This window comes from Fulmarus glacialis, unplaced genomic scaffold (genome assembly GCF_000690835.1).
Source record: "Fulmarus glacialis isolate BGI_N327 unplaced genomic scaffold, ASM69083v1 scaffold8654, whole genome shotgun sequence".
Taxonomy (NCBI): Eukaryota; Metazoa; Chordata; class Aves; order Procellariiformes; family Procellariidae; genus Fulmarus; species Fulmarus glacialis.
Window position 1 is genome coordinate 1 of NW_009207361.1, and position 27,403 is coordinate 27,403.

The 27,403-nt window shown below is 47.2% G+C and overlaps 1 protein-coding gene across 1 annotated transcript in view; it reads left to right on the plus strand.

The window, feature by feature from the left end:
- Window positions 1–7: 7 nt before the first annotated feature.
- The window catches only part of GLI2 (GLI family zinc finger 2), a 38,183-nt gene continuing 10,787 nt past the window's right edge, over window positions 8–27,403 (plus strand). The window contains exons 1-7 of the mRNA XM_009576067.1: window positions 8–158; window positions 10,727–10,928; window positions 13,281–13,494; window positions 15,101–15,214; window positions 18,859–18,990; window positions 22,654–22,803; window positions 26,508–26,672. Coding sequence (XP_009574362.1) covers window positions 53–158; window positions 10,727–10,928; window positions 13,281–13,494; window positions 15,101–15,214; window positions 18,859–18,990; window positions 22,654–22,803; window positions 26,508–26,672 — 1,083 coding nt within the window. The 5' untranslated portion in view covers window positions 8–52. The remainder of the gene's footprint in view (window positions 159–10,726; window positions 10,929–13,280; window positions 13,495–15,100; window positions 15,215–18,858; window positions 18,991–22,653; window positions 22,804–26,507; window positions 26,673–27,403) is intronic.

Here is a 27,403-nt window from a genome sequence, read left to right on the forward strand (position 1 = left end):
TGGGCTGCCCCCGCCGCCGCCGGGAGCCAACCCCGCTGACTACTACCACCAAATGACGCTGATGGCCGGCCACCCGAACCCCTACGGGGACCTCCTGATGCAGAGTGGGGGAGCAGCCAGCACAGCCCACCTCCACGATTACCTCAGCCCCGTCGACGGTGAGTAGTGGTCCGGGTCCTCCTCGGCACGGCTGAAATTTTGGGACAGATGGATGGGGCTGTCCTCCAGGTGGAGGTTGCTGTACGTGGTCCCTCTGCCCTGCCGAAACCCACCAGTGCTGCACTATAATTTTTGGTATAAAAGGTCGCTTTGTTCCATATATGTGTATAAAATAGAGATAATTTGAAATACGTATGTTGTGGCCTCTTCGGAAGGATGGCGTGGCTGCTGCACGGGTAGGAGATGGGCTGGTCCAGCGGGCAGGGCGTTGCTGCCGTCCTGCTGCCTTGGCCACGGGTGACCACACCGTCCCTGGGGGCGAGCTCCAGCTCTAGCTCCCCATCCCACCCTGTCTGCCCCCGGGTTTAGCCTGGTTGGTGTCTGGGGCAAAGGCTGGCCGTTTCCATGCATAGCCGTGCTCAGCACGGTAGACTCCTCATCTTGGTTGGGACCTCTCAGGTCCCCAAGGAGAAAAAAATATGTTAACGGGAGCCACGGGGGAGACGATATGTTAGTACTTCGCGAGAGAAAAAAATTGCAGGAATGTGGTATTTATGCTAGTATCAGGCATTATAACCCCAGAAAGTTCTGGTTCCTGGCTAAATGAAGAAGTAGTAAAATCATGTCAGGCACTGCGGTGCTGAGTCACCCCTGCAGCCTGACCGCTGTCCTGATGAGAAGGGTAAAATCTATGTGGAAACGTATCCGAGGTCCACGAGATTTTTAGAGCCATTGGAAATTTCTTTCCTTTCACTTCATGCCACGTCTTGTAAGAACTGGGGTGGCACAGATATTACAGTTTGGGGATTATTTCTTCTGCAAGAAAGAGAAATCTTGGCTCAACTTTCAGATACCGGCTTCTGTTTCCTGGGCTGCCTTTGGATTTGCCTATGGACCATTATAATTTTTGGAGTGGAGATCTGCATCATTTCATTACCGCTTCAAAGTTTCTGTTGTTGAGCTTTTAAGATGAAAGACTTTGTGGTCTTGCTGCTTCATAAAGTGACTGGTTTAGAATGATAAAAGCTGCTCTGGCTGTTCAGTCATAGGGGCTTATAGATATTTCTAACGAAAGAACAATTTCTCATCTGCAGCTGCTGCGGAAGTTTTACCTGAATAGTCATTTTCTGCTGCCAATTGCTAGATTGATTGGGCACCTGGATCCTAGTCTGAAAAGGAGAGCACATGCTCCTTGCTACCATCCTGCCTCTAACACCCAAAATATATTCTGAGCTTCTCTGCCACAAAGCAGCTGGTCAGTAAGATTGCTCTGTCTTCCCTCCAAAGGGTTAATGTCTGTGGTTATAGCAGATGGGTGCAAAGCAGCCCTGCCAAGTTCTTCTCGGGCTCATGAACAAGACTCTTTCCTCCTTGCCTCCTTATTAGTCCATCTCTGACCAGCGGTGCCTCACTGAAGTGCCAGATAAACAGCCAGTACGGGAAGCAAACACAACTGTTTTCATGCTAGCACAGGCTGACTCTCAGCACACCAAGATGCCCATTCTCTGGTTTGCTGAAGATCAGTCTTTGTCTGAAGTCGTCTGAGATACTCCCATTGGCAGAAGACTCTCCTCCTGCTTGCCTTCTCCTGAAAACGGCTCTAGAGTAAATCATGTATCAAAGGTCCTGGTTTCACACAGCCAAGCTCATAACCATTACTCACTGGAAAGCCAGGGCTCGCCAAGTATTTATTTTGATCTTTCAGTAAAGCTTTGTTGATTAGTAACTGGAAAGCCTTTTCTGGGCCTTCACATGCTCTGAGTGAGATGAAAACTTTCAAACATCATGAGGATATGACACAAGACACCGGTGGGCTACTTTTTAAAAATGTGAAAAGGAGCAGCAGCCAGTCTCTGGTCTACATGTTCGGGTTTATCCGTCAGCCGGAGAGAAGACAGATTATCAAGGTGGAGGCTGAAATGGACGGCTCTGAAACACTGGCTGAGGAACCAGAGTCTCCCTCCCTTTTTAGAAAGTTATTTCAAAAATTTAAATCAGCGGGGACTAAGTAAATAGTTGAACAGCTAATTTAATAAAGCATCCTCTTATGGTGCTTTTCTGAGACAAGAATATCAGTAGCATGCATAAAATGCCAGTGAGTCACCGCCTCACAGCATCTTTCGTTCAGAGAGCCCTTTTCTTCCCAGAAAGCCTAGAACATAAGAACTTTACAAGAATCAGTTTGCTGAAAATACAGGTAGCTCCTGTCAAACCACATGCAGCACCATCACACATCTGTGATAACACTGGCACCTGCAAAAGAAAAGGAAGCAGATAAGCATATGTTAAAACTGGCCTATTCAGTGTCACGTCACCTCCAAACATCTGCAGGTCCATGGGAGCCCTAGACACTGGTAGTTCTTCCACAGACACATACCTGGGCCCTTCTGGTTGCTGTAATTGCATTTCTTGGACAATTTCTCAATGCCTCCTTGTTTGTCGGTGTTTTTTCATCCCATCAGCTGTCTAGGGTCTAGGGCATCAATGTCGGCTGGAGCTTGTTGGTACTGACCATGTGTCAGGTCTGCTGAGTGTTTCAATGGTGACTGAGCTAGGGTGCCCCAGAGCTGCATCTCTTTAGCAGGGTTTTCACTGTGCAGCTAGAAGTAGTTAAACCACTAAAGTAGACCAAATTTAAGTTTTATGCACCAGACTGCTGGGGTCTTCAGGCCAGTGCCAGTGGAGACTAAATAACCCTTCAGTTAGCTGTCCTGTTTCATTCTGTCATTCAAACAGGGACTCTAAATTCAAGAGCGGAGTTTGAATCCAGGCTTAAATCCATTTTCTGGAAAGCCTACACTTTGAAATCAGAAGTTAACTGCTTTCCAATGTCACAGCATTGCTGGTGGGACACTTTTGAGACTAATTTACAGGGTCTATTCACCAGATCAAAACAATCTTTTGCATTTCTATTCTAGAAGTGGGTGCCACATGGTGGATTATTCCAGGTGACAGAGTGGTTGCACAAGAGCATCCCTGGGGCAGTAAAGACCGGTGGGGAGCACAGATGAACCTGGAGATGACTACAACTCTTTGAGCATGTTTAGTGCATCCGACTTTTTTTTTTCCTAAGCACAAGGGCTCCTGTAATTACCCTCAGCCCTTCAGGAGGTGCCATTTACTCTCAAGAGAAGCGTATCCAGACTGTCTCGGTGCTTGTACTGTTATAGCCCTGTACATCAGAAGATCTCAAAGTACTGTACAAAGCAAAGCTGTTTCATCACTGGAGACCCCGAAGAGAAAGGAGATCAAATGATCAGTGAGCAGAGCAGTGGCAGCTCTGGGAACGAGACCCCCCGATCTTCAGAATAAGGACTCTCATGGCCAGGGTGGGAAGCAGAGATCATCATCAGAGAACATCACTTCTGTTTGCACAGTGTCGAAAGTGTAAGTGGGTTGTCCATACTGAGTCAGAGAATGGGGGAAAAAGGTCTTGAGTTCAACTGACGTCCAAGCAGCACTGCACGGAGGTAGTCACTCAGGTCAGGAGGGCTGCATAGATGTGTTTGTGCAACCTTACAGTTACCCACAGCAGGGATGACCCTGCAGTGCTGTCATGGCATTTCATCCAGTTGTGGGTGAACACGAGGGGGGATCCCTGCCCTGTTTCTTGCTGCCTGGTGCATGGCAGTCACGAATGTCTTGATCATGACCAGCAGTTTAGCTGGAAAAAGGCTTTGTTCAGCGCAGGAGAGCCAACCGGCTAGCGGCTGGCGCAGTTGCCTGGGATGTGGGCAAATCATCAAGCAGGATTTTATTCCCCCAAGTCAAACAGTGATTCAGCTTCACTGGCCTCTTTCAGCCAGTGTTGTTGGAGCCTTTCTACTTCAAGTAAATTATTTAATAGCCATCACGGTAAGGGGCAGGGCTGGCAGTGCAGCCCAGTGGTTACTGCAGTCAGCAGGCGTGTCTGCGAGAGGTGAGCTCAGGACTCCCCTCCAGCAGGTTTATGTGAAGCAACTGCTCCACCAGGACGGACGGAGAGAGCCCAGCCTCACGGCGTCCTAGGAAAGAAGTGCCTCTTCTGGGGCTTGAGGGACCCGCAGCTCGGGGTTTGCAGGCTGGATATGCTGGATTACAGATGACTTCTCAAACAAGCCAGCTGTTGCCTACTCTGGACAGACGGCGCGCCCTGTAGTCGCTTCCTTAAAAACTCTGAAAGATCTTTTTTTCTGTTGTTTTCTTTGTCCCAGCACAGAATGGAAACTTGCTGAAATCTCAGAAAAGATTCAGAGAATGGGAAACGATTTCCCACCCATTTCTAGCCAGCAACGCTGTTTTCCTCCCCAGAAAAACATGTGCAGAAAAGAGAAAAAGTCCCAGAGCATCCCATAAGCGCTCTGTCTGGAATCCCGCTGTACTCTGGTTTCTAAAGAATTCAATTTACATATGCAAGTTGGGTCGTCTAAACAGTTACCTTGTGGATTGGGAGTAGAAGAATGCAGCCTTGTCTTTCAGCGAGGATTTGAGGGAAGCATTAGTATTCCTTGAACTGCAAAGTTGATCGGGCCCCGGGGAGGGAAGAAAGAAGGGTCCCAGGACAGCATCTGGTGCCAGAACAAATGTCCAGCATCTGCTGCAGTCTAAGTAAGACGTGTGTTGCCGCTGCAGAAGGGGAGAGGGCAATAAGGAACTGGTTATATGAAGAGTGTTTGTAGTTTATTGCTGCTGCTTATTGATTAAGGGATCATCCTGTGTTTTTATGCTGCCCTTGGATTTAATCTGATGATGGGAGGAGGGGGATATTTCTGTACGCTTTGGGTGGAGTTTTCTTGGTGAAAGGCCAGGAAGAGGGACCATTTTGATAACGCTGTATTTATCCCGGGGCTTGGCCAGGGGATGCAGGGTGAGTGGTGGCTCTGGCCGTGTTGCAGTGAAGAGGGGGGCTGAGCCGTCTGCAGCCCACGTGCCTTACGGGCTTGGCTGTTTAGAAGTAGATTCCGCCGATGTCGCTCTGCAGTTGAGATCACGGCAGCATATCTGTAAAGAGATGCCTGAGATTTCCTTGTCCTGAAGGAGCTCCCACTGAGTGCCTGGTGTTTCCTTTCCGGAGGGCTTTGCTGCCGCTATTTCTAATGCAATATGGAGGTCTCAAATCTCCCTCCAGGAAAACCATCTCTTCTGATGTCCCTCTGATGGACCAGAGCCACGGCAAGTGGTCGGAGCAGGAACCTCTGCTCCCGCCTCCCACATGAGCCCCACGGGGTCTGATCCTGATCTCGCACGACAGCGCTGGGAGCAGCCGCGGGAGTCAGAGCACAAGCTGACCCATGTGTAAAAATGGGAAGCTGACCATTTGGCTCATTGCTTGCCTGTTGTGGATAAATCTAAATTGGAGAAGAAATTCCCAGTTTCTGAGCAACCCATAGATGTGGTAATTCGTAGACCCTGTAGGAAACTGCCAGGGAAACTTTTACCTTTTTACCAAGAAATTTGGACTTTCCTCCCAGCTCTAGGCTGGCTGGAGGACTGGGCTGGGACCTTTGGCAGACGTGGCCAGTGACACTTAAAAATTCAGCCTTGAATTCTTGCTAGTTTAGAAATGGGATATTTAAACCCCTCCAGGAGAGAAATGGCTTTCAGTTGTGAGCTGTGGCATTTACATCTACCCTGCAAAGATACTGCTGCTGTAAAGTCAAGCTTTTTCTACCGAAAAGTTATTCCAGGCAGTTTTAAAATGTTTTTTAAAATACGTGGGTTATTTTTATTCTCTAGCGTGTAGAGCTGAGTTTGTGACAGCCAGTGTATCTGGGTCTGCGTATGAAATGGTATGGGAGGGCCAGTGTGCTCCAGTTAAAATACTAAAATGTATCTGGAATTGACTTTCTGTAAGAAGAGGCAGCAGGGGGCAAAGGCTTATGGTAAATTTTTTGTTGACCTTCATGGACTGCCATCCACTATCGCCAATGCCCAGAGCTTTGGGCTCAACCTTTACTGCACCCTTCCGGTCACCACTTCACATCTCCGTTTCAATCTCCTCTAACTCTGAGGGGGAGTAGGGAGATGGGGACAGTCTTTGGGCTTAAGATTTCCTGTGTCTTACTTCAGGCCAGAGGATATTTTTGTGGTTGCTTGAAATCTGAAAGAGTTTTGAATTCTAAGCAGGTATCTTTAGCTTTTCCAAAACCAAAACAAAACAAAAAGCTTCTTCCATTCAGAGCTGATTCTTTTAATATATACTGAATAAATAAAAACCAAGCTGTTAGTATGCCCAAAAAATGAGCACATAAACATAGCATGTTTTCCAAGTGGGAAAGAATGAATTTGAAAGTAAAGATGAGAGAGCTCAAACAGGGGCGTCTCTAGGTCAGCTTTTAAATTCATATTTATTCCATGTTCCAAAGTCCATGGCAGTCAATGGAAAGCATCTGCTGGCTTTAACAGGTGTTTATTTAAGATGAGAGGTAGAAGTAGCATAGCAAATTGATACGGAAAGAGCCACCACCAAAGAAAACCCATCCTGGGCATGCAGTAAATGTACTTGGCTGGAAATATTATTGAAGACCAGAGGAGGCGACGATACGGAGTACCTCATGGAGTTGTCTTGTTTCTTGTTTTGCTTGTGGGCTTTGGCCCATCACTTCTTTCTGGATCTGGGTAAGAAAGAGTTTTCCCATCTCTCAGAAGTATTCAAGGGAAATAAATTGAAGGTAAAAAAGGTCTCCATCTGAGGTAGAGAGGCACAGAGAAATTAATTTTAAAAACTGAAACTCTGGCAGATGAGTGGAATTTATTTTAAAACTATTTTTATTTCAATTTGTGACCTTTCAAATTCATTTTAACCTAAGGTGACTTTATGTTTCTCAACAAAACATCTTTTGGAACAACAACATAAAAATACGAGATTTTTTTCTTTCGAGAGTGTTGAAGGGGGTACTTTGACAGTTTGGAAACTCTTCCCCTGACATATTTTCCAAACATCAAAAGAGTCTTAAAACTAACCCTGTTCATTTTGATAAGTCAGCATTTTTGAAGGGGGGATGAGAGAGGGAGTGCTCATGAGAAATCCTCCCGAGGCTCTCTGTCTCTGTCTCTGAAAAATAGATCCCGCCTTCATTTCCTTCTCTGGGCACAGTCACTGCTGAAGAAGTTGTATGTGGTTTTTCTTTTGAAACATGACTGGACCTCAGGCAACAGAGGATTTTGCTTATGTATTCAAGTGGCTGTCAATCAGCCCGTATTGAACACCTTGCCTATGTGTACAGCTACACTAATGCTTATCTTTGCTGCTGCCTGGTATCATTTAACATTCGTGCTCAGTGTCCTCAGACCAGGGGATTAGGTCAGGCCAATTTTATTGTTAAGAATGATCCTGGTGCTGCTAATCTGCTTTTGAATAATAATTTCAAAAAGATTCCCTCTTCCTAAATGCGTTAGTGAGTGCTTCTTCGTGTGGTTAAACTCCTTTTCCATTTCCCAGACGCTCCGCTTCTCGGGCACCTTGGGCAGGCTGTCATTGAGAAGAGAGGAATTGTTCATCCATAGCACGATTTTAGGTCACAGCTTTCCCTGGAAGCCCGCAAGACCTGAGAGGCTTTTGTGTAAAGCATCAGCCTAACCTATTGGATCTGCTATCAAACGTTTCAGATAGCCCACGGTACTTGCAAGATCTAAATTAGAGCGGACAGTAATGCAAAGCATATTACTGGATCTGGGCTGCAGAAGTCCCAGGCCAGCTTGCAAATCTGACAGCTTCCAGCAGAGTTTTACACGGGGAAAAAAAAAAATGACGTACCTGTGTGCATCGGGGAGGGGTGCCCACGTTGGATGCACTGCGAAAACCCAGGTTTCTGTTGGACATCAGGACTTCTTCCCTCTGCAAATTAATGGCGACCAATGGCTGAACCAGCACCGTGGACATAAATCATGGGAAGGAACAGCGAGAAATGAGTACAAGGCTTTTCTTTCTATTTAGTAATTTATCAAGGGAAGTGGCACATTAATAAACAGATCTCCCTTGAGGTGTGGGAGTAACAGAGATAAATATGACTGTCAAATCTGGCCTGCTTCCTTCTGTTAGAGAAGGAGGAGACTGTGGGAATGCAAATGCAGAAAACAATATCTGTATCTGGAAAGACGCATATTATTTGTGGGACAGAAACACTGACAACTCAGCTGAGATGGAGCCCCAGCGCACTAGGTGCAATACATACAGAATAAAACACAAACCCTATCTAAAGGAGCTCATCTAAATAGATGACACTGGGAAATAGGGACACAGAAAGAAGCAGCAACTTGCTCAAGGAGATATGTCTGGGGAGGACCGGGAACAGCACCCAGGTCATGGCCCATGTATAGAATCAAGATGCCTTATAGTCAGAAGAAAAAAAAAGGAAAAGAAAAAAAAGAAAAAGCAAAAAAAAAGTTTAATTAGTTCAAATCAATACATTAATATCTTGCAGACAGAGCACAGTTTTGACCATTATGATATAGACACATGCAACCCTCATGTTGCTCGGTCTAGGGCTCTGGCAGGGCCCAAATTTCATGAACCAGGTGTGAAGTTTTGAAATGCTCCACTCCAGCCTTTAGGCAGGGCCAGCCTTTGCTGAGGGGAGTTTGTTTGCTCGTTTTGGTTTTGTATCCATAGTGCCTCTACAAACCGGCTGCTCCTTTTCCAGCTCCCGAGGGAAGTGCCACTCACCACGGCAGAACAGGGCTGGAAACTGCCAGCCGCAAGCGTTAGGAAAGTTTGAGTCTAGTCCCTCCAAATCATGGGGCAGCTTTAATACTGAGGAGGTGATTTTTACAGACCTGTGTGTTCTTTCTGTTTGCTACCTGATCCTTAAGTCATATTTTCAAGCTTCTACCTACCCCATGGGGCTGCAAAATGTGGTTATACAAAATACTATAAGAAGGACATGTTCAGCAGCTGTGCAACAACCCGATTTTTAGGAAAAATTCCCGATATTGTCAGTATTTTAACTAGCAACTCTTGAAGCTTCTTAGGCATAGGACAAAAGTCACAAGAGTGCTTGGTTCAAGTACCAACTTAGCCTTGGAATTCCTAATGGGCAAGTCATTTATCTTGTGCAACAAGGGACATTATGGGTAATAAGGGGACAGTGGTACTAAACCCCGTTGATTACACAGCACCCAGGCATGGTAATGACAGAGCCACTTAGGTACACGGGTGAGTCATGTGGAGACTGGGAGACTGCAACCCGGCCACTGGTCTCAGGGAAATGTTGACAGAAACTTCTGCGAGCCAACACAAATGAAGGAGCCATTTGGTCACACTGGTGGGATATATTTTACCTCCTTGTATATCCCATTCACCCTCTCACATACCAGCACTGTCGTCAGGAAGGAAAGTTTATGCTCTTGTAAAGTGCCAGGCTTCTATTTGGTGATACACAACCAAAACCAGTCCATCCTACCAACTAGAGGAAAATAGCTTATGTTGCCCGTCTGGGCAAGTTACTGTTTTATTCGCAGTGTTTAAAAGGATATACCCACAGCAAGCTTTCTGGGAAGACCGCCGCTGGAAAAGCCAGGTAGTAATACAATGCTGCGCTCATTGAGGGAAGGAGCTGGAGAAGCTGAGCCCTCCTGCACCCCTGGGTGGATCATGGGGATTACCAGCCAGACCCCATGGCCAAGTGGCATATTTTACCCTTAGAAATCTTTCTTTTAAAAAATTAGTGATCTAAATGCTGCTCTCATTGCTTTGGAGAGATGAGCTGTTCCAGGCAGGGCTAGGGCTTGAGCAGGCTTTGGATCTGGTACCCTGGTATGGGGGAACATTGTGATATCGCCCATCCCCAGCTCCCGTCCATGCCATACCGGAGATCTGCAGGTGGGTCAGGCCTGGGCAGAGTTTCCTCTGGATGAAGTCAGTCGTTCCAGTTAGCAGTGCCGAAATGCTGGGGAAGGCCAAATTCGTACAGTAGTAATTCACCATGTATTGCAGATCCACAAACGGGACTGGCAGGGTTGGAAATGACTTCATGCCCGAATGATTGACAATTGCTAATAGGGTCCAGGCACTGGCAGGTCCCCTCAGAGGGGGAGAGCTTGAACTTTGTGCCTGAGCTGCCAAATTGGTTTTCTTAAAACTCTTAATTTACTTTCGGGGCTCCTGGAGCCTCGCCTCTGTCTTGGATGGTCAGCATTGTGCTCGCGCTCGTTTGGTTTCCGCTCCCTCCGCACACAAGTGCACGCACCATTTCCAAGGGTCGCCCCGGCTCTGATGCGCAGCTCTTCTGGCCCGCTGCTCCTGCCACCGAGTCAACGGGGATGGCTGCGCTCACGGAAACCTTGCGGGGCCTTTTCCCTTTTAATTTTAAGTTAATTTAGTGCCGCTGAAAGGGGGTGATGGACAGGCTTCTGTTTGTCCCCCGAGGAGGGCGAAGCAAGCGGGAGTTCGCAGTGCTGCCTGACCCGTGTCCCTCAGCGCCCAGCAGAGAGGAAACCTCCCGTCAAAGTGTAGCTGGTCCCTGGGCTGCTCCCGGCTCCTGAACATCCCACAGCAGTCAAGAGTGCAGCAGGTCTCAGCACCTTCCGCCCCACCGTGGGAAGGGAGCAGCCCGCTGGTTTTGTCTGACCAAGTCTCTCTTTCCTACAGTGTCCCGGTTTTCGAGCCCACGGGTGACTCCGAGATTAAGCCGAAAACGAGCCCTGTCTATCTCCCCACTGTCTGATGCCAGCATTGATCTCCAGACGATGATCAGGACCTCCCCAAACTCTCTCGTGGCGTATATCAACAACTCCAGAAGCAGTTCAGCGGCGAGTGGCTCCTACGGCCATTTATCTGCCGGAACAATCAGGTAAAGCTTTGGGACCAGCTCTGTTCAGCTGTGTAACTGTCCCCCTAAAAGGAGGGGTGATCCTCCAGCAAGGGAGACCTTCCCTTCCTCACAACCTTTGCTTTTCTCCGTTGGGGCTGTGTAGTGTATTAAGTCAAATAAGCAAACCCATCTGGTTTTGCATGTGGAAGGGTATTTCGTGGCATATGGGGGTGTGGTGCTGGATTGGGATTATTGGTTACCAGATTTCCAGTAATTACAGTATGATCATCCCTCCCTGCAAGCAGAAACGGAGAATAAATTCGTCTAAAAAATGCTTGTTGTGAGCAGTTGGACTGATTAAGAAACCCTCTGATTTAAGAGGTTGCCCCAAAGTATTCTACAAATTATTGGTCCACATCCTTAAAAAACATGTTGCCTGGGCAGATTTAAGAGCCTAATTCTAAAAACATATTTAAAACAGATCTAAGCCCTTGAGTAAAGTTTTGCTCAAACCTTAATTAAAAAGCACTTACACTAGGCAGCTCGCTGTTGTCAATTCCTGCCGTGATTGCTTCACCCAAGTTTCACAATGTTATTATTCTTTTTATTACTTAACTGTTAAAAATATTAGTTCTAATTAACACTGATGTTGCAAAGCAAGGGTTTATAAAGATCGTGCACTCCTAAAATCTGTAGGGGAAAACAGGGGCATTGCCATTAGTAACAGTAACATTATTTTTATCAGTTACTTTATCCGGCAGCATCATTTAGAAGTTGACTGTAGAATCAAACATAATGTTAACTTAAACAGATAGCAACTCCTTGTCTGGTAATCATATTTTTCTAATCTTGTCACCTGTTGTCTTTAACTGGGCATACCTGTAGCATCTCATCTTATACTCAGATTTTAAGCTTTTCAGGGTAGCATCTGGTATTTTCAACAAATCAGTAGAGTGCAGAGTCTGACCCAATGGTCAGTTGTTGGCCCCCGAGGGAATAATCAAGTAATAATACTGAATTTGAAACTCTTCTCAGCGTTCTAAAAGTGTAACTTGAATGTCAGGAATTGTAAAATGGGTTACATATTTAACAGGATAACTGTCAGCAATTTTGGGTGAAAAGACTTTTTTGTTATTATTTTAACAATGTCTTAGTGGCAGGAATGAAATCCTTTCTCACCCACTCAGACCCAGATCCTAGTAGCACTTCAGAAAGTCATTTTTGGACTTTGCTGTAACATAACAAAGCTGTGCAGCAGCCTGTCATCACACCTCATTTGCTGCAGCACGTATTTAACTCCCAGAGCTCTTTTACACTGTAGTGATTTTTGCCCTTTATTCTTTTGGTCAAGTTGTCATTAACTGGTTTGGAACAGAAATACTAATTGTATGGTCACCAGCAATAAATATTTTCTCTAAAAGCAAAATTGGAAATGAAGCGTGTTGCTAATTATGGCCCCGTTCTCTGAGCAGAGACACCATAGGCAGTTTTAGTGATGTGAGAGAAAATACCATGAGGGTAAAGGTTCAGGACAGCCGTCTTTTAAAGGTGTCAAACAATAGATTTTTGGGCTGAGAGTCTACGGTTTGCACATCACCTGCCTAAAGTACAGGGAACAGAGCGCCTCCCGTGCTTCTCTGTCTCTGCCAAGGGGACTCACCCCTGGGAGTGAAGCCCTTCTTTCCAAAAAGCAGAGCTTCATTTTTAATGCTGTTGACTGCTGCATCCTGGCTCGGACCTGTTGCCGCCAGTTAGCGCCCAAGCAGCCAGGAGCTGGTGGTGTTTCTGGTCACCACTGACCTAGATTGGAGCTGAACCAGTGACCTACATATGAAGGGTGACATACTTCAGCAGTCCCCTGAGCCAGCGCTCCCCTCACCTGAATGCAGAGTAAGTTGCATTGTTTTGGACTATGTTAAATGGATAGTTATTCATCCCCGCTGTGATCTGTGCCAGGTGAGCCAGGTGATTCTGGTTTTTTATATCCAGGGTAGCATAACCCCAAGGTTGCGAGTCTGCAGAATAGGTCTGCTTGGGAAAACACGGGAGCCTCGGGGTCTGCAAAGCCAGATGTGTCCAAGTCCTGTCCTCTTCTACACTCCCTGCCAAGGGCTTTAGCTGTTTTTAAACACAGGAAGCAAAGAAATTACAATCAGTCTGATACGTGGGTCGAAATGGTTCACAAGTTTGCTGAGGCACACACGAGACAAATCCTGTCTTTGCAGTAAATCAGGCTGTCAGGTTTATCATGGCATTGAAAGCATCTAGCTGGGGCATTGCAGCCTGTCTCTTGGAGTCTCCAGGAAGACACACTTGAATCAGTCGTTAGCCAATGTGATAAATATTGTTTAAAATAACTCCTCATCATTTTTCCTCCTCCTGTTGCTGTAGCCCGGCGTTCAGCTTCCCCCACCCCATTAATCCCGTGACATACCAGCAGATCCTGACCCAGCAGAGAGGCCTGAGCTCAGCCTTTGGACACACTCCTCCCCTGATCCAGCCATCCCCAACCTTCCCCCCGCGGCAACACATGGCGGTCATCTCCGTCAACCCACCACCAGCACAGATCAGCAGCAACAGCAACTGCATCTCTGACTCCAGCCAGGTAGGGATGGCCATCCTGGTTCTCTCCGTGCATGGCACACGGGGAAATGGAGGCATGTTCTCCATGGGATGAGTGCTACCCTTCATGGTGGCTGTGGGAGTTTTACCCACTCTCTTTTTACTCACGCTCTCCCTTTATGTTGCTTTTTCTTCCTCCTGGCAAAGCGTTTCTGGACTAGTCACAGCCAAATTTTGCACCCACCCCCCTTCCTTGAACACACACATACCTACCCATGCAGGAACCAAAGGCCTTGATCCATCAAAGCGTTGAACATGATATGCAGGGTCATCTCAGGCAGCAAATCTCCTTGAACATGTGTTACGTGCTATCGAAATTGAGGGAATTCAGCACATGCTGGAGTGTTTTGCCAGATAAGCACCCAAGCACTGTGAACCAAGCTTCATCAGTTCCTTCACCAATCCCTCCTTCCTTTTTTCTACTGACATGAACCATGCCAATGGTCTTAAAACACCTTATTGCTTTCCTCTTTAACAAATAAGCGCGTTCTATCTAGGGCCTCTAGCCATTTTACTTATTGTTCCTTCTTTTTCAGTAGCTTTCTCTCTCGGGGTATCCCTGCTGTTGATTTTTACTGTTAATGTTTGCAAAACCAGGGGCCAGATTTTGAAAACTGGGAATGCCATGATGTGTATGAAATCCCACACCTCAAATGCCTGTGAGTTCACACAGGCACATGCATGTGTGCAGAAGCCCTCCACATGCACAGGTTTAGTGGATATGTCTAGCACATTTTTAATCATTTTTCCTTCCCATTTTCATTCCTTGGAAGTTTAAATTGCAGTTGCTTTTCTCCCCAAAGACTTATTTCACCTCATTTCACACCCATTTCAAATTGTTGTTTTAGTTGTATCATACTGAACTTTTCAGACTGGTTTATTGTTTTAGGGTTTCTCATGGCTGCTGTGCTGCAAACTCTGTTTGTTATTGAAGGTTATTTGATTGATTGGTTTTGTTTTCTTCTCACAAACTGGCTACCAAAATAATGTGGCTGGCAGGAGTTATGCCTCTGTTTAATAACTTGCAGGACCAATCTTGGGCAATTAGCAAGAGTGTATTTAAAATGTTGATGTTCCAATTTTATGCACATACAATGGGATGTTTTTTCTCCTGAAGTTGTTCTCATTTTTTGAGAGCTTAGCAAAATATACACATAGCCTTTCTTGCACCCAGCAAGCCGGAGCCCTCGCATGTAACCAGAGCCCCCTCCTCCCCCCAGGAATTCATTTTCTCAACAAGTCATTTCATCGCATTGAGAAATAAATTCGTGGCTTGGGTGGGGGTTGGATAAGGTTTTGATGGCTTTGACAGAGACTGGATCACTCTGAAACAGAGCAGCAGTGGCGAGGCCAAGCTCACTGGTGAGCCTGCAGAAGCTGACACTGTCCTTGACTCTTCCCTCTCTTCCATCTCTCTGTCTTGCACAAGCCCACACGGCAATTATGGCCAGCAGGCCAATATGCTGTTGTCCCCAGCCACTCCTGAAGTTCAACCTTGATTTTTTAGTGAATTTTAATGAAGAGGCGGGCTGCAGTCTGTCTCCCATCTCAAACCCCGGTGCCATATCTTGCTTGGTTTTCTTTCCTAGAGCAAGCAGAGCAGCGAGTCGGCCGTGAGCAGCACAGTCAATCCAGTAATTAACAAGCGCAGCAAAGTCAAGACTGAAGTCGAGGGCTTGCCCCCAGCGTCCCCAACCACACAGGTAACCTTCTTGGTGCAAGACTTGTTGTGGCAGCGAGCTGCTGGGTCTCGTTGTCTTTGGGAATGATACTCTTGGCACCTTTTGCTGCAGCTGGGAGCAAGGCATCCAAGTCTGCTGGGCAGGTGGGTGTCTCTTGGAGCACGAAGCCCAGCAAGGTACAGGGCAGAGCTGCAGTGACTGAGTGAAGCATTCAATGGGTGCTTGGGACTCAGCTTGTTGTTGCTGTGCTTGCATAGAAAAAACGGAGGGAGGGAATATTTCAAGCGTGATAACTTTAAAAATGATGTCTGAGTTTTCTCTTGCTGCAAAGCAAGCAGCATTAGTGTCTCAGAGCAAACATAGATTACGAGGGAATCTTGCATGTAGGTAGAAAGCTTGCAAAAAAAGGACGACTTCTTGATTCAACAAGGAATTGCTCCTAGAAACATCCTTTACACTGGTGACACAACATTTGACACCAAGAAGGGCCCAAAGGCCTTTGCTTTCTTTCCAGAGCTCTGTGATTGCAAACTGTTTAATGGCTGACAGTATCCATCTGACCGTCCTTTATCACAACTGTAAACTATCAGGAGTGCTCTGGGCACTTCATTTTCATGAAATATTAGGCTGTGTTATTGTCAAGCGAATGGAAGAGTTGATGACAAATTTCTCCTTCTGCCCTGGTTCAGGAGCAGGTCTCAGCATGATGCATGGGGACAGCAACGTGTGCAGTCATCAGGGGGCTGGTAAAATTGATGAAGATAGCATATCAGGGAAAGATAAACATGCTGTAGTCAGCATGATTAGGGCAAAGAGGCATCTCTCTGGAGCTTTGAGTTTAGGAGTGCATCTACACGCTGCTGCAAAAGCACATGCCCTGAAAAACCAATCTGGCCACCACCCGGGCTAATAGGGCCACGTGTTTATTTCTTGCAGCAAATGAAAAAAAGATCTGAAAGCCATCATCTGCTTTCTCAAGCACCTGTAGCAGAGGGGCTGTGGGACAGACAGCTGCTTGCTCGATGGCTGTCATCCTCCGTTCTCTGCTCCGATTTGAAGAGGTGTACACCCAACAGCAGGGAGTGCTTGGGTAGCATTAGCCTGGCTCAACCCTGTAGCCCCGCCCCAGAGTTTTATCCACTGAGCCTTATGTGAAATAAGCACTGAAAGAAGGGGGAGAATCGTTTAAAGTGGTACAAGGACTTGATTAGAATAGCAAGGTGAAATTAAGAGAAGGAAAATGCACGCTGGTTGTCTAGCAGTTCCTAATGAGGAGACCTGTGAAGTAATACCCCAAGGGAAATGTAGGCTTCACGTCTTGCAGCATTTCCGTACTGACTAGGAAATTACTGGAAAGTACCTTGTAAGAGACAGCCCATTCTTGGCAAGGAGAACAGGTTAAAAGACTGAACGTAGTGGGGGTCTCCTCTTCAGTTGGTCTAAGCGACAGCAACTTGTTAAATTTGGGGATTCCTGTTCTGCAGGAGACTGTGCTGAAAAGTTGAGTTACTGTCAGTTAATTATTGACTGATACATTTTTTGCAGAGTATGAAGCTCAGCCATCCCAAAAAAAGCATGCATGTGTGTGTTTTGTTTTGGAAATGCTGTACTGGAAACGCCTCATGTGAGTTGTGGTTTGGGTGTTTAAAATCCTTGGCCAGACAGTATCTCCCATGATGGCTTGCGCTATAAAAAATGCAATCCAGACAAGATTTGTGGAACACAGTAGAGCACCAGGCATGAGGGACCTGAGTTACTGTGCTCTTATGATACCACAATAGCTCCAGTACAGATTCAGATTAATGTTGCATTAGCCAGAAATGAAACAAGTCAATCCTCTTCAACAAATTCAAATGGTTTCAATTCCATTTTTCCAACAGAAAGTATAAAAATTTTGGCAAAATAAGATTTTTAGTAGAAAATTTCACTTTTCCAGAGACCACACTTTGCATGGAGAGAAATGTTTCAACAAAAATAATGTTCACAGCTCAACCAAATAGGAATTGCAGGAAAAAGAAGCTGCTGTTTGAACTTTCTCGGACTATTGCTTTGGGCGCTGATATAGTTTGAATCTCCAGAAGTCTTTCTGTAAATGACTACAGTTTCCTGTCCCAAGAGCCACCTTACAATATTTTTTTTTTTTTAAATTAAGAGCTAATTAAAACAAATCTATTCCTCTCCATATCTAAACTTTTGAATTGAAAAGTCACAGCTGGCATGCATGTCATGAGTTAGTTAATGAAAATTGTTGAACTTTCGTACAGTACATCTCACTTTCCGAGCCATATAATACCATTAAGTCATTAATCATTGCAGCCCCTCAGTAGGCATTGGGAAGGTGTTGGTGGGGAAGGAGATGGCAGACAGATAGGTCCATTTGGGCAGGTCAGAGGCAGTTTGTGATGGCTCTGGCTGTGTTTACACACTTATGGGGCCAACTGGAGCATCAGATCATGAGGAACAGCGTCTGATGTGGTCACTCACTCCAGATGCTCTTCTCTAAAGCTGTCCTGGAGGTGGGATGCTCTGTGCTGGGCAGTAGTAGTAATTGGGAGGAAAGGGAATGAAGGGGGTCAAAACCTGCAAGGTTTTGTATTGCTAAATTCCCAAGCCAATATTGGCTGCTGATTGCCTTGTCTGTAGTACAAGCATCTGACGCACACAGAGGCGACAGTTGTCCTTACATCTGGATTGTACTAATTATGTTGTATGTTACACTATTGTGTAGGTGTCAATGCTTTTATCCTCGTAGCAGCCATAAAAAAATCTTCTGTGCTTCATTTAGCACTGAGGAGCTGGCTAGACAGAGAAGTTAAGGAGAGAGCTCACAGCGTGCCCAGCATTAAACTAACTCATTTATGAGTCCAGAGCCCCTGGAGCTCTGCTCTGCAGCTCACTCCATCACGGGGTCTTGCTCAAGCTTCCCAAATTTGCCAATCTCAGAGGAGTGCTTCGGGGGCTCAACACTTTGTTCCTGTGGAGCACCCTGCAAGCATAAATCTTTGGATAAGAATTAGGCATAATTTTCTATTGAAAGATGCAGAAAACAGGAACTCCCCTCCCCAACCCATGTCAGGTGAGTGTGGTAACCACTAGTTTCTGACTGCTCTGTGGTTTCTTCATGCTCCTATCTCCCCACTCCCCCCAGATCAGAAGTTTTGCTCCAGCAAAGGATGAAACCAATCTTTGGGTAAGAATTAGGCATAATTTTCTCATCTATTGAAAGATGCAGAAAACAGGAACTCCCCTCCCCAACCCATGTCAGGTGAGTGTGGTAACCACTAGTTTCTGACTGCTCTGTGGTTTCTTCATGCTCCTATTTCCCCACTCCCCCCAGATCAGAAGTTTTGCTCCAGCAAAGGATGAAACCAAAGGTCAAAAGCCAGCCTTTTCCTTTCTCCAGCCTTTCCTGGGACTGCCCACGACCTGACTGGAGCCAGCCACCGCTGCAACCATGGCTTTGGGGTGTTTTGTGTCTTGTTATTAACTCTGATCCATTTCTACCAAAACTCTGTAACTCATTATTTCACAGTAATCAAGGATGTTCTGTTGCCACAATGAGCATGGTTTTGTGATCAGTTGATACCTGCCCTGTAATCTATGAGTGTCGGAGGAATTCAAATGAAAGAAGTTCACCTTATACAATGCACCGTTGTGTGTTGCAGGAGCATCTGACAGACCTGAAAGAAGATCTAGATAAGGATGAATGTAAACAGGAGCCTGAGGTTATTTATGAGACGAACTGTCACTGGGAAGGGTGCACAAAGGAATATGACACTCAAGAGCAGCTCGTCCATGTGAGTAATGGTTTGGAGGAAACCCCAGCGATAAATTTGGGTTTCTGTGCACTTGTCCTCATTTTTTATCACTAGCTGCTGTACAGCCAGAGCTCACTCTGGGAGCTACTAAAGGTGCAAATCAGAGATACGGTGTGTAAACACTGCCAAAGCAGGTCGCTGCTCCCTGAGGAGTTTAGCTGCAGAAAGCCTCTCATAGATTATTTGATGTTGCTCTCTTCTCAGCTGCTGAGGCTGCAGTTTCAGTCTCCCTCGTGCACAACCCAACGACAGAAGGCTCTGTGCAGAGGATCTGATCAGAAAATGGGGAAGGGGGCTGAGCCCTTCCCTCTTCCCTGGCCATATTCACTGAGCACCTACCAGCTATGGGTCAGGGGTCGTCCATACTGTCCTCAGTCCTTGTCCAGGCCGTGAAAGCCTTTTATGCTGCTGTGGCATGAGCTGTGGGGCCATATCACTTAGGGGCTGTTGACCTGCTCAGCTCATTCCTCCCACAAAAATAGAGCACTTCCAGAGTTTGGAGACATGCTCCAGTCTCTCCGTCAGGGCCTGAAATAGAGAAAGTGGGTTGATTTTTTAAAAATTGGGAAATAGGGCTTCCGTAATCACAGTGATATCCCCAAACCAGTGTCAGAACTACTCTCTGAAGGATCTCCAAACCAAGTCATTAATCAGATTTTCAGTTCTAATTAATTCCAAGAACCTTTTGTGTGCTTTGCTTCACCTGGGCATCCACCATTTGGTTTCCTTTGGCTTCTGGGGTCAACAAATCCCTCAAACTTGGAGCAAGTCCCTGTGAAATCAGACATGATCTGTGTCTGAGCCCCATCCTGCCCCCAGCCTAGCACCCTCCCAGTCCTCATTTTGGGTCTGTCGTGTGAGCCCCATTTGTTTGAAGCCAGCTCAGAGCTGCTGGGAATTCACCAGCCCCAGCAACCCTGCTGCTTGCAGCAAAATGTTGGCTTGAGCAAATTTTGTGACAGGATCCACTATCTTCTCCTTTCCTTCAGCCTTTTGCTGCTTGCCTCAGCCTGGCTCCAAGCCTGCCAGGGGCCACCCGTGTGCCATTCACATGTAGCTCTCTTTCTGAGGGCTCGTGTCTGCTCTCATCCTTTTTTATATATCTTCATTTTAGTCATGTTTAGAGGCCGCCACGTATGCATCAGTCTCTGTTTCTCCAAGCTCTGTGCACAAACATTATCTTAGCCCAGAGGGACCACACTCTAAATGATAATTTTGGGCATATGCTCTTCTTCCATCTAAGGCTAGCACTTGCCCGCCTCTGCCAGAAGTCACTGGTTCAGTGCAACAAGTCCTTGAGTACAGGCAGATTTGGAAATGGTTTTCAGGGCCAAATGAGTGATAAGGTGCTTAATGGGTTGCACGTTGCATGCCACGAGACGTTGCTTTTCTGGGGTTAAACCACAGCAGCCCTGTCGGATGGCCTGGGCTCACATTTGTCCAGCAGTATTTGTGTGTTTCCCTCTCAGACGTAAGAAAAACTCTTTAACTCTCCCCAGAGCAAAGTGCAGGGCAGATCCAGGCAGCTCAGCACAATTTATTTCCAGAGAAAACCCAAAGAAAAATATTTGACAGAATGTCCAAGATTTTCCTAAATTTGGAAGGTTATAAAAACGGAGGCTTCTGTACTATGATTACTAGCAACATGGGGTTGTGGATTTGGGATGCCCAAAATACACATGCAAATGAAATACAGATGTCGTGGGCCAACTTCTGAGAAGGTGGCATCCCACCATGCATGGAAAAACTCTAGTTTGTGTGCAGAGCAAAGTACCTGGGCGTGCAGGGTCCGTTCTTCACACACAGTGGGTAATGTGCTTGTGGGAAAAGTGCATGTCAACAGGGAGCAGCAGGAGTGAGGACATATTTTTGCAAGCACCACTGCTGCTCCCAGCCTCAAAGGTCACACTCACTGTTTGAGAGAAGCCCAAGCAAAGCCTTGGCCAGGTGGGGATTTGATAGGGGCTGTGGAGCCATAGCTGAAGTGTGGTGAGTTGTGCAACTGCTCCTCCACCATGTGATGGGAAGCAGATGTTGCCCAGACAGTGAGTTAATAAGCCTGAAGGGGGACTACAGTCCCCCTCCCATAAATATGTCTTCCTCTGACCTAAACAGGACCCAACAGGCGAGCTAGTGCACTTCCCCACTCCTAGCACTGCTGTGTGTAGTCTTGGTTGCAAGTCAGACTCCCACGCAAACAGAGCCAGGAGATGTATCTTCCCAGTCTGGTCTGGATGTGGTTTAGTGTGTCCATGGGTCTCCTGGGAGGTTCACCAAATTTCCGCCATCTGAGGCTAAAATCTTGCTCCGATGCCATGTTATAAAACCAGAACCGTAGGCAGCTGAGCTCCAAACCCATCCGAACCCTCTCCCAAACTCAGCCTCCCCCCACCCTCCTGGCACGCAGCTTTGGCTCTCGGTGTTTACCCGTGGTGCCCAAGGGACCAGCTGAGCTCCATGCACCTCGTCTTGTCCCTGGGTAGACCTGGTGCCCCAAGCAGCAGATTCCTGTCCCCAGGATTGGGCTGTGGCACACAAAATGCCAGGGCTGGATTCAGATGGGACCGTGAAGGCCCATGACTCTGTTTTAACATGTTTTTGTGTCCTTGTGCTGCCCCACTACCCCCAGAACGTCTCATCCCGCGCTGCAACATGTGAGCCTGGCCTTGGCCGGGATGAAGGCGGGGGCTGGAAAAAAATCTCTGCAAAAAAACAAAACCCAAACCCAAAGTGGTTTATTTTAGGATTTCCTGTCAGTGAATGTCTGCTGAAAACACAGGAGCGAGGACAGGCATTATTTTTGGCAGCGAGACCCCATTCAGAGAGACAAGGCCGCTGCGGGAACAACGCTGCCGCCGGGCCGGTCTCCGGCTCTCTTTATTTTCGGCAGGGCTTCATCTGCCCCCAGGCTGGGAAAAAGCGACCCTTGTCTTCCTCCCAGCATGGACGAAGGCACCATTCTGGGTCTGGCTTTTCAACACCCCAGCGCAGGATTTTACGGACCGGAGTAATTAGCAGTAATTGAGGCCGCCGAGCTTTCCTTGGCGCATAGCTCGCAGATGCTGTCATTTCCTGCCAGCCGCCCGCGCTGGACGGCAGGTGGATGTCTTAGGGCCGGCGTACGGGCTGGCGCGCAAGCAGGCGTAGAATCATAGAATCGTTTAGGTTGGAAAAGACCTTTAAGATCGTTGAGTCCAACCGAGGCTTGTCTCCTCCTCTCCCCCATCCTCCAAGCGCCCCAGGAAAGGGTCCCAGCTGCGTAAATGCGGCACAGGAGGGTTCGGCAGAGACAAAAATGACTCCGTTATTCTCTCCAACAGTGGCGTCAGGCTGCCCGGGAGACACTGAGGGGGCTCCTCCCTCCCCAGCACTATGGGTCCCCATTGCTTTTGCAAACCTCCCGTTTATAGCTGTTTTGGACCCGGCGCCCAGTGTGCTGGGTGCTGTGCGCCTTCTCCTGCAGGACACACCAGTCCGGGGAGCTGGCTCCCGTGTCCCTGGTGTTACCTGTGCACCTGGGATCCCGGCGCAATGCCTGACCACAAGCACTGGGGAGGGAAAGGCTGGCTTTTGGAGCACTGTGCGTGCTTTGCTGGCATCAGCTCTTCCAGGAGTGACCTGCTTCTCGCTCTCTCCTACCAGCACATCAACAACGATCACATCCATGGGGAGAAGAAGGAGTTTGTCTGCCGCTGGCAGGACTGCACGCGGGAGCAGAAGCCCTTCAAGGCTCAGTATATGTTGGTGGTGCACATGCGAAGACACACCGGAGAGAAGCCACACAAGTGCACGGTGAGCTGGAAGGGACCCATGGTGCATCTCAGCTTGGCAAGTGGGACACTGGACTTTGGTGGTCACACAAATGTGTGTGCAGACACAGGCATGGCTTCAAACAGGGCTCTCCCAGGGTACCTCAGGGCCAGTCCAGCTCTCTGTGTCCGGGTTATAACTTGCAGGTTACACCCTGGGGACAGGGCAAGTGGTCTAGGAGGGTGGTCAAGGTGTTAGTGGGCAAAACTGCATTTCCTTGGGGAAAATGGGTTCAGCTCTGCCACAGAGATCCAGAATGACTCAGGACAAGTCACTTAAGGTGGAAAACCAGCCAATTTAGTTGCTTACATCCAAGAAGGAAATCCAGTAACCCTACACTGTGGGGAACCACCTAACCCTGGTCACGTCTAACTCAGCATCACCCAGTACTGCTGCTCGGGCTGCAAGTTTCCCTCACCCACATGCCCGAGTGTGCACACAAGCCTCCTTCCAGCCTGGGGAGCTGGGCCAACGCCTCCTGCCTCTGCTGTCTTAATCCAGAGGTGAGGTCAACCCCTGGGTGCCTAAATTCCAAGAGGAGCTCAGTCCCCAGACCTTCTGCATGCAAGCAGCACTGTGCCTAGTGTTAAACACTGCCTGAGGAAGAGCATGGGGTGCTATTTTGTATCTCAGCCCTGTGGGTACAGGCTGATCTAGCACATGGGAGAGCTGGGCTCACTTCCTCCTCGAGATATTAAAGCCCATATCTACCCTCACACGTGGAGTCTCCGTTAACCGCACCACTGGCTGACATGGGGCAGCCAAGGACGCCTGATGGGGGGCACAAGAGAGAAGCGAGCTGTGGAGTTTAGTGCCTGTGGCCAACTGGTAGGAGAGGAGAGGTGTTCACCATCTCTTTCCACATATGCTTCAGCCCTTTTTCCTCCTGAAGGTCCATCCCTGGCTTTTGATATCCTCTGCTCCCTGCCTTCTCCTCCTGCCAGTTTTTCGTACCTCCTCCACTGTCAGCATTACACCGTTCCTCTCCCCAGAGTCTCGGGGATGAGCCTCTCTTTTTGCTCGGCAGATGTCTGAGCCCTACTCCCATATCTTCCTCCTCTTCTGCTCCATTAGTCACTTCCAGCCCTGCTCACTCCCTGGCTCTGCCCCAGCTCCTGCTTACAAATATTAGGATATGTATGATTTGCTTGCTGCATGACTCCTTATCAATCTTCCAGCTCTGTGTTCATTTAATTTAGAGCATAAGCTCCCCGGGGCACAGGGCCATGTCCTTTGTTTTAATCTTCTAAAGCACTTTGCCCAGTTCTAGTGCTTTACCAATCTTCCTTAAAAGTATCAAGGAATATTGATCATTGGTGTGCTACAAAGCGAGCAGTGAGGGAAAGTCTAGCCCTGCCTTTGCAGGTAGAAGGACTCAGAAGACAAAAAGCAGCAGGGACTGCATCCTCTTCAGTGCTGTAATGGAGCAGGAGAAAGCACCGCTGCACAATCCTCCCTCTTTTGAGCCTCGGTTGTGTTGCACTGGAGCAGTGGCAAGGCTGTGTGTGTTTGAGTCTCAAGTCATCTTCTGCCTCCTCGAGAACTGCAGTCCCTCCATGTGCTGTATGTCACAGCAACTCTCCCCGAACTGGAGTAGCACCGGTTTCCAATTGCCTGGGATACATGGCAGCTCTGCAGACAGTGCCCTTCTGTGGCAGAGCATTCCTTGTCCGAGTCTGGCAGTGATTTTTCAAAGCGCCATTTGTTTCAGACAAGAAGTTTGTGGTGTACATAAAGCTACAGATGAGCCCAATTGCAGCCTGGGATTCGGTCAAGGATTATTTCAACAGATGACAGCCAGAACTCCCACTGACATAATCAAATCCACGCATAAGAGTGGAAACAACTGCTTTGAACATGCACAGGCTGCTTTGTTGAGAAGCCCTTATTTGAAAATGTGACCTCAGTACTTTTGCTCTTAATAACTGCATTTTTGTGTCAGTATCCAGCAAAACCAGAATGGACACATGAGTTGCCTCGTGCTGAATTCCCTTTGTTTTCTAGCAAGTGGAATGATATATTTCAATAACCATAAGCGACTTGAGTTGTAAATGACTGTTTGCACAGGGCAAGAGAAGAAAGAGATATAACTGTACTACCTCAAAGTTGTGGCATGTTCTTTGGGCCAAATAGGCTAATGAAAGTTGTCTGAGGAAGGCGAACTGGATCCATCCCACCCCAACAAAGCTGTGGAAGGAATCAGCTCTTGCAGGGTGCTCCTACTGTCCTTGAAGAGATCTGGATATCTCAAGAGAGCAGAGCAAGGTTGCCGTGTGTCCACCATCCCTATGCTAGACCTTAAAGGGAATCTTAAGTAACCCTACTTCTTTTCCAGTACAACAAAGTTACATGGGATCAACCTGTGCCTACGTGCTTCATGGATTTCATGGGCTGCATGTTTGCCTCACTCCTTAGCAGTGCAGGCGGGTCCTATGCCCATGGAGCACAAGGAGACAGGTACCGTTGCTATTGCATGCAGCTGCCTTTGGCCTCTGCCCAAAAGGGCCAGATCTCTGGACATGTAGGACCACTCAGCTGCCCACAGGGAAATCAGACACTGAGCTGTGGCATGACCTGTCCTGCTGTAACACCAGCTTCTTCACTGGCCAAGACTCAAACATAGCAACGTGAAGTCCTGTCACATCTGGACACGTTTAAGTGATCTGACTAAAATACAACACCTTGTGGCTTGCATACATTACAACAGGAGGAGCTGCTTGTTGAAATTTAAAGTGTGTTTTAAGGTGCTTGCATAGGAAGTGCAGCATGGGCTTTTCAACACTCCCAGCTGAACAGCGAGTGCAGCGTTTGGCTAGAATTAGGAAGGGAGCCTTGCATTTCTTAAAGCCTCTTCCAGTGTTTGTAAGTTCCTACTTGTTTCATCAAAGAGCATTTAAGACGGCCTCCTTGGTTTGAGGTGAAATCCTCCCGTGCTGCAGACAGGGCAGGTGCAGGGAGAAGCCTCCAGCCCAGCCAGAGCGGAGGGTGGCAGGACTTACGTCTCCCGAAGCCTCACCATGTCTCCCAAGCTGGTCCTTCTAGTTGTGTGGGCAGCTGGTTTCCTTCCATGAGGAAGGTTCCTGGCTTGTTTTGTCATCCAAAAATCCATCTGTCTTCAAGATTGAGAGTCTTGTTTTTTAAACTGGCAGTGTCAGACGGCCTGACCACAGCATCTTCCGAGAGTAGACCCAAGCTGTAATTTCGGAAACTTCAAAGCTTGCTAGATTTCTGCTTGTGTGTTAGAGAATGGTCTGGCCTTTCCAACGCTGGTGCTAGTGAAGTTGCAAGGCTGGTGAAACTGTCAAGAAGCCGTCAGTTCTCTGGGTGGGAAGGAGAGGGCCTCTGTTTCTGAGCGTGTTAGCTGCAGAGGGATGGCAGGAGGGGCTAGGAGAGCCTCGGGAGGAGTGGAGGAGTGTTCAACGCTGCTGGAAAAAAGAGTCTCTTGTTGAAATGTCAGGTGGGTACCCAACAAGGAGCAGCACCTTAAATATGACTCACTGCTGAAACTCTCAGCCTACCTAGGGAAGCAAATTCTCCCAACAAAGTGGATGTTGTTCCCTAAAACACAAGCCCTTTAAAGGGAAGAAAAAAAGAAAGAATGAGAAACAGATGAGAAGGGTTTAGGCAGGGGGAAAATCAAATTTTTCTGGTTAATTAATCACTCCTCTTGTGTTTTTTTATTTTAGTTTGAGGGTTGTTCCAAAGCCTATTCCCGCCTGGAGAACTTAAAGACACACCTGAGGTCCCACACTGGAGAAAAACCCTATGTCTGTGAACACGAAGGCTGCAATAAAGCCTTTTCCAATGCCTCGGACAGAGCCAAGCACCAGAACAGGACACATTCCAATGAGGTAAGCCTGGGCTCACCGCAGCTCAGCGGAGGGCTTTTTTTTTAATTTTGCTGACAATAAAAATACACTTTACACGCTGGACTCATGTAAAAAGAAACGTACTGTAATGAGAGGTTTTTCTTATTTTTTAATGGGATTTATTTTGCTGGAGAGCCAGACCACATTAGCTTTATATTTGTGAAAGCCATGTTTGAAATCATAAACAGATGTTAAAGTATGCAAACTTTTTAATCGGCTTTGGAAATTAAAGCAAGCATTTTCCAAATTTATAATTTTTAATAGCACAAATAGGATTGTACAGTTGCGCATGTGGTGTTTAATATTACTGTGGAGCAGACTTGCAGTAGTATAACAGCTACCCTGGATCCTGACGCTCTGGAAATAATACTCCCTCCATCGTTTGATGTACAATGATAGAGCACAATGCAATGCTTTGTTAACCTTGGCTAATTAAGACCCACTATTAGTAGTTGGGGAGCAGAGGAAATTGCCTTTATTGTAACGCATGTGATGGTCTGTTGCAATCAACCACGGCGGACGATTGAAATTTATATTACCACTAATTAGCTGACAGGGGAAGAAAAAACAACACTCCAAAGTTCTAATAGTGTTTGCAGCCATGAAGAATTCCGTCTGTAGCTTAATTTGCAACATTTTAAATATAGACTATTGGAGAACGGAACACAATTGCCACAGATGACAGCTTTTTAAAGCAATGCTGTGTCTACACA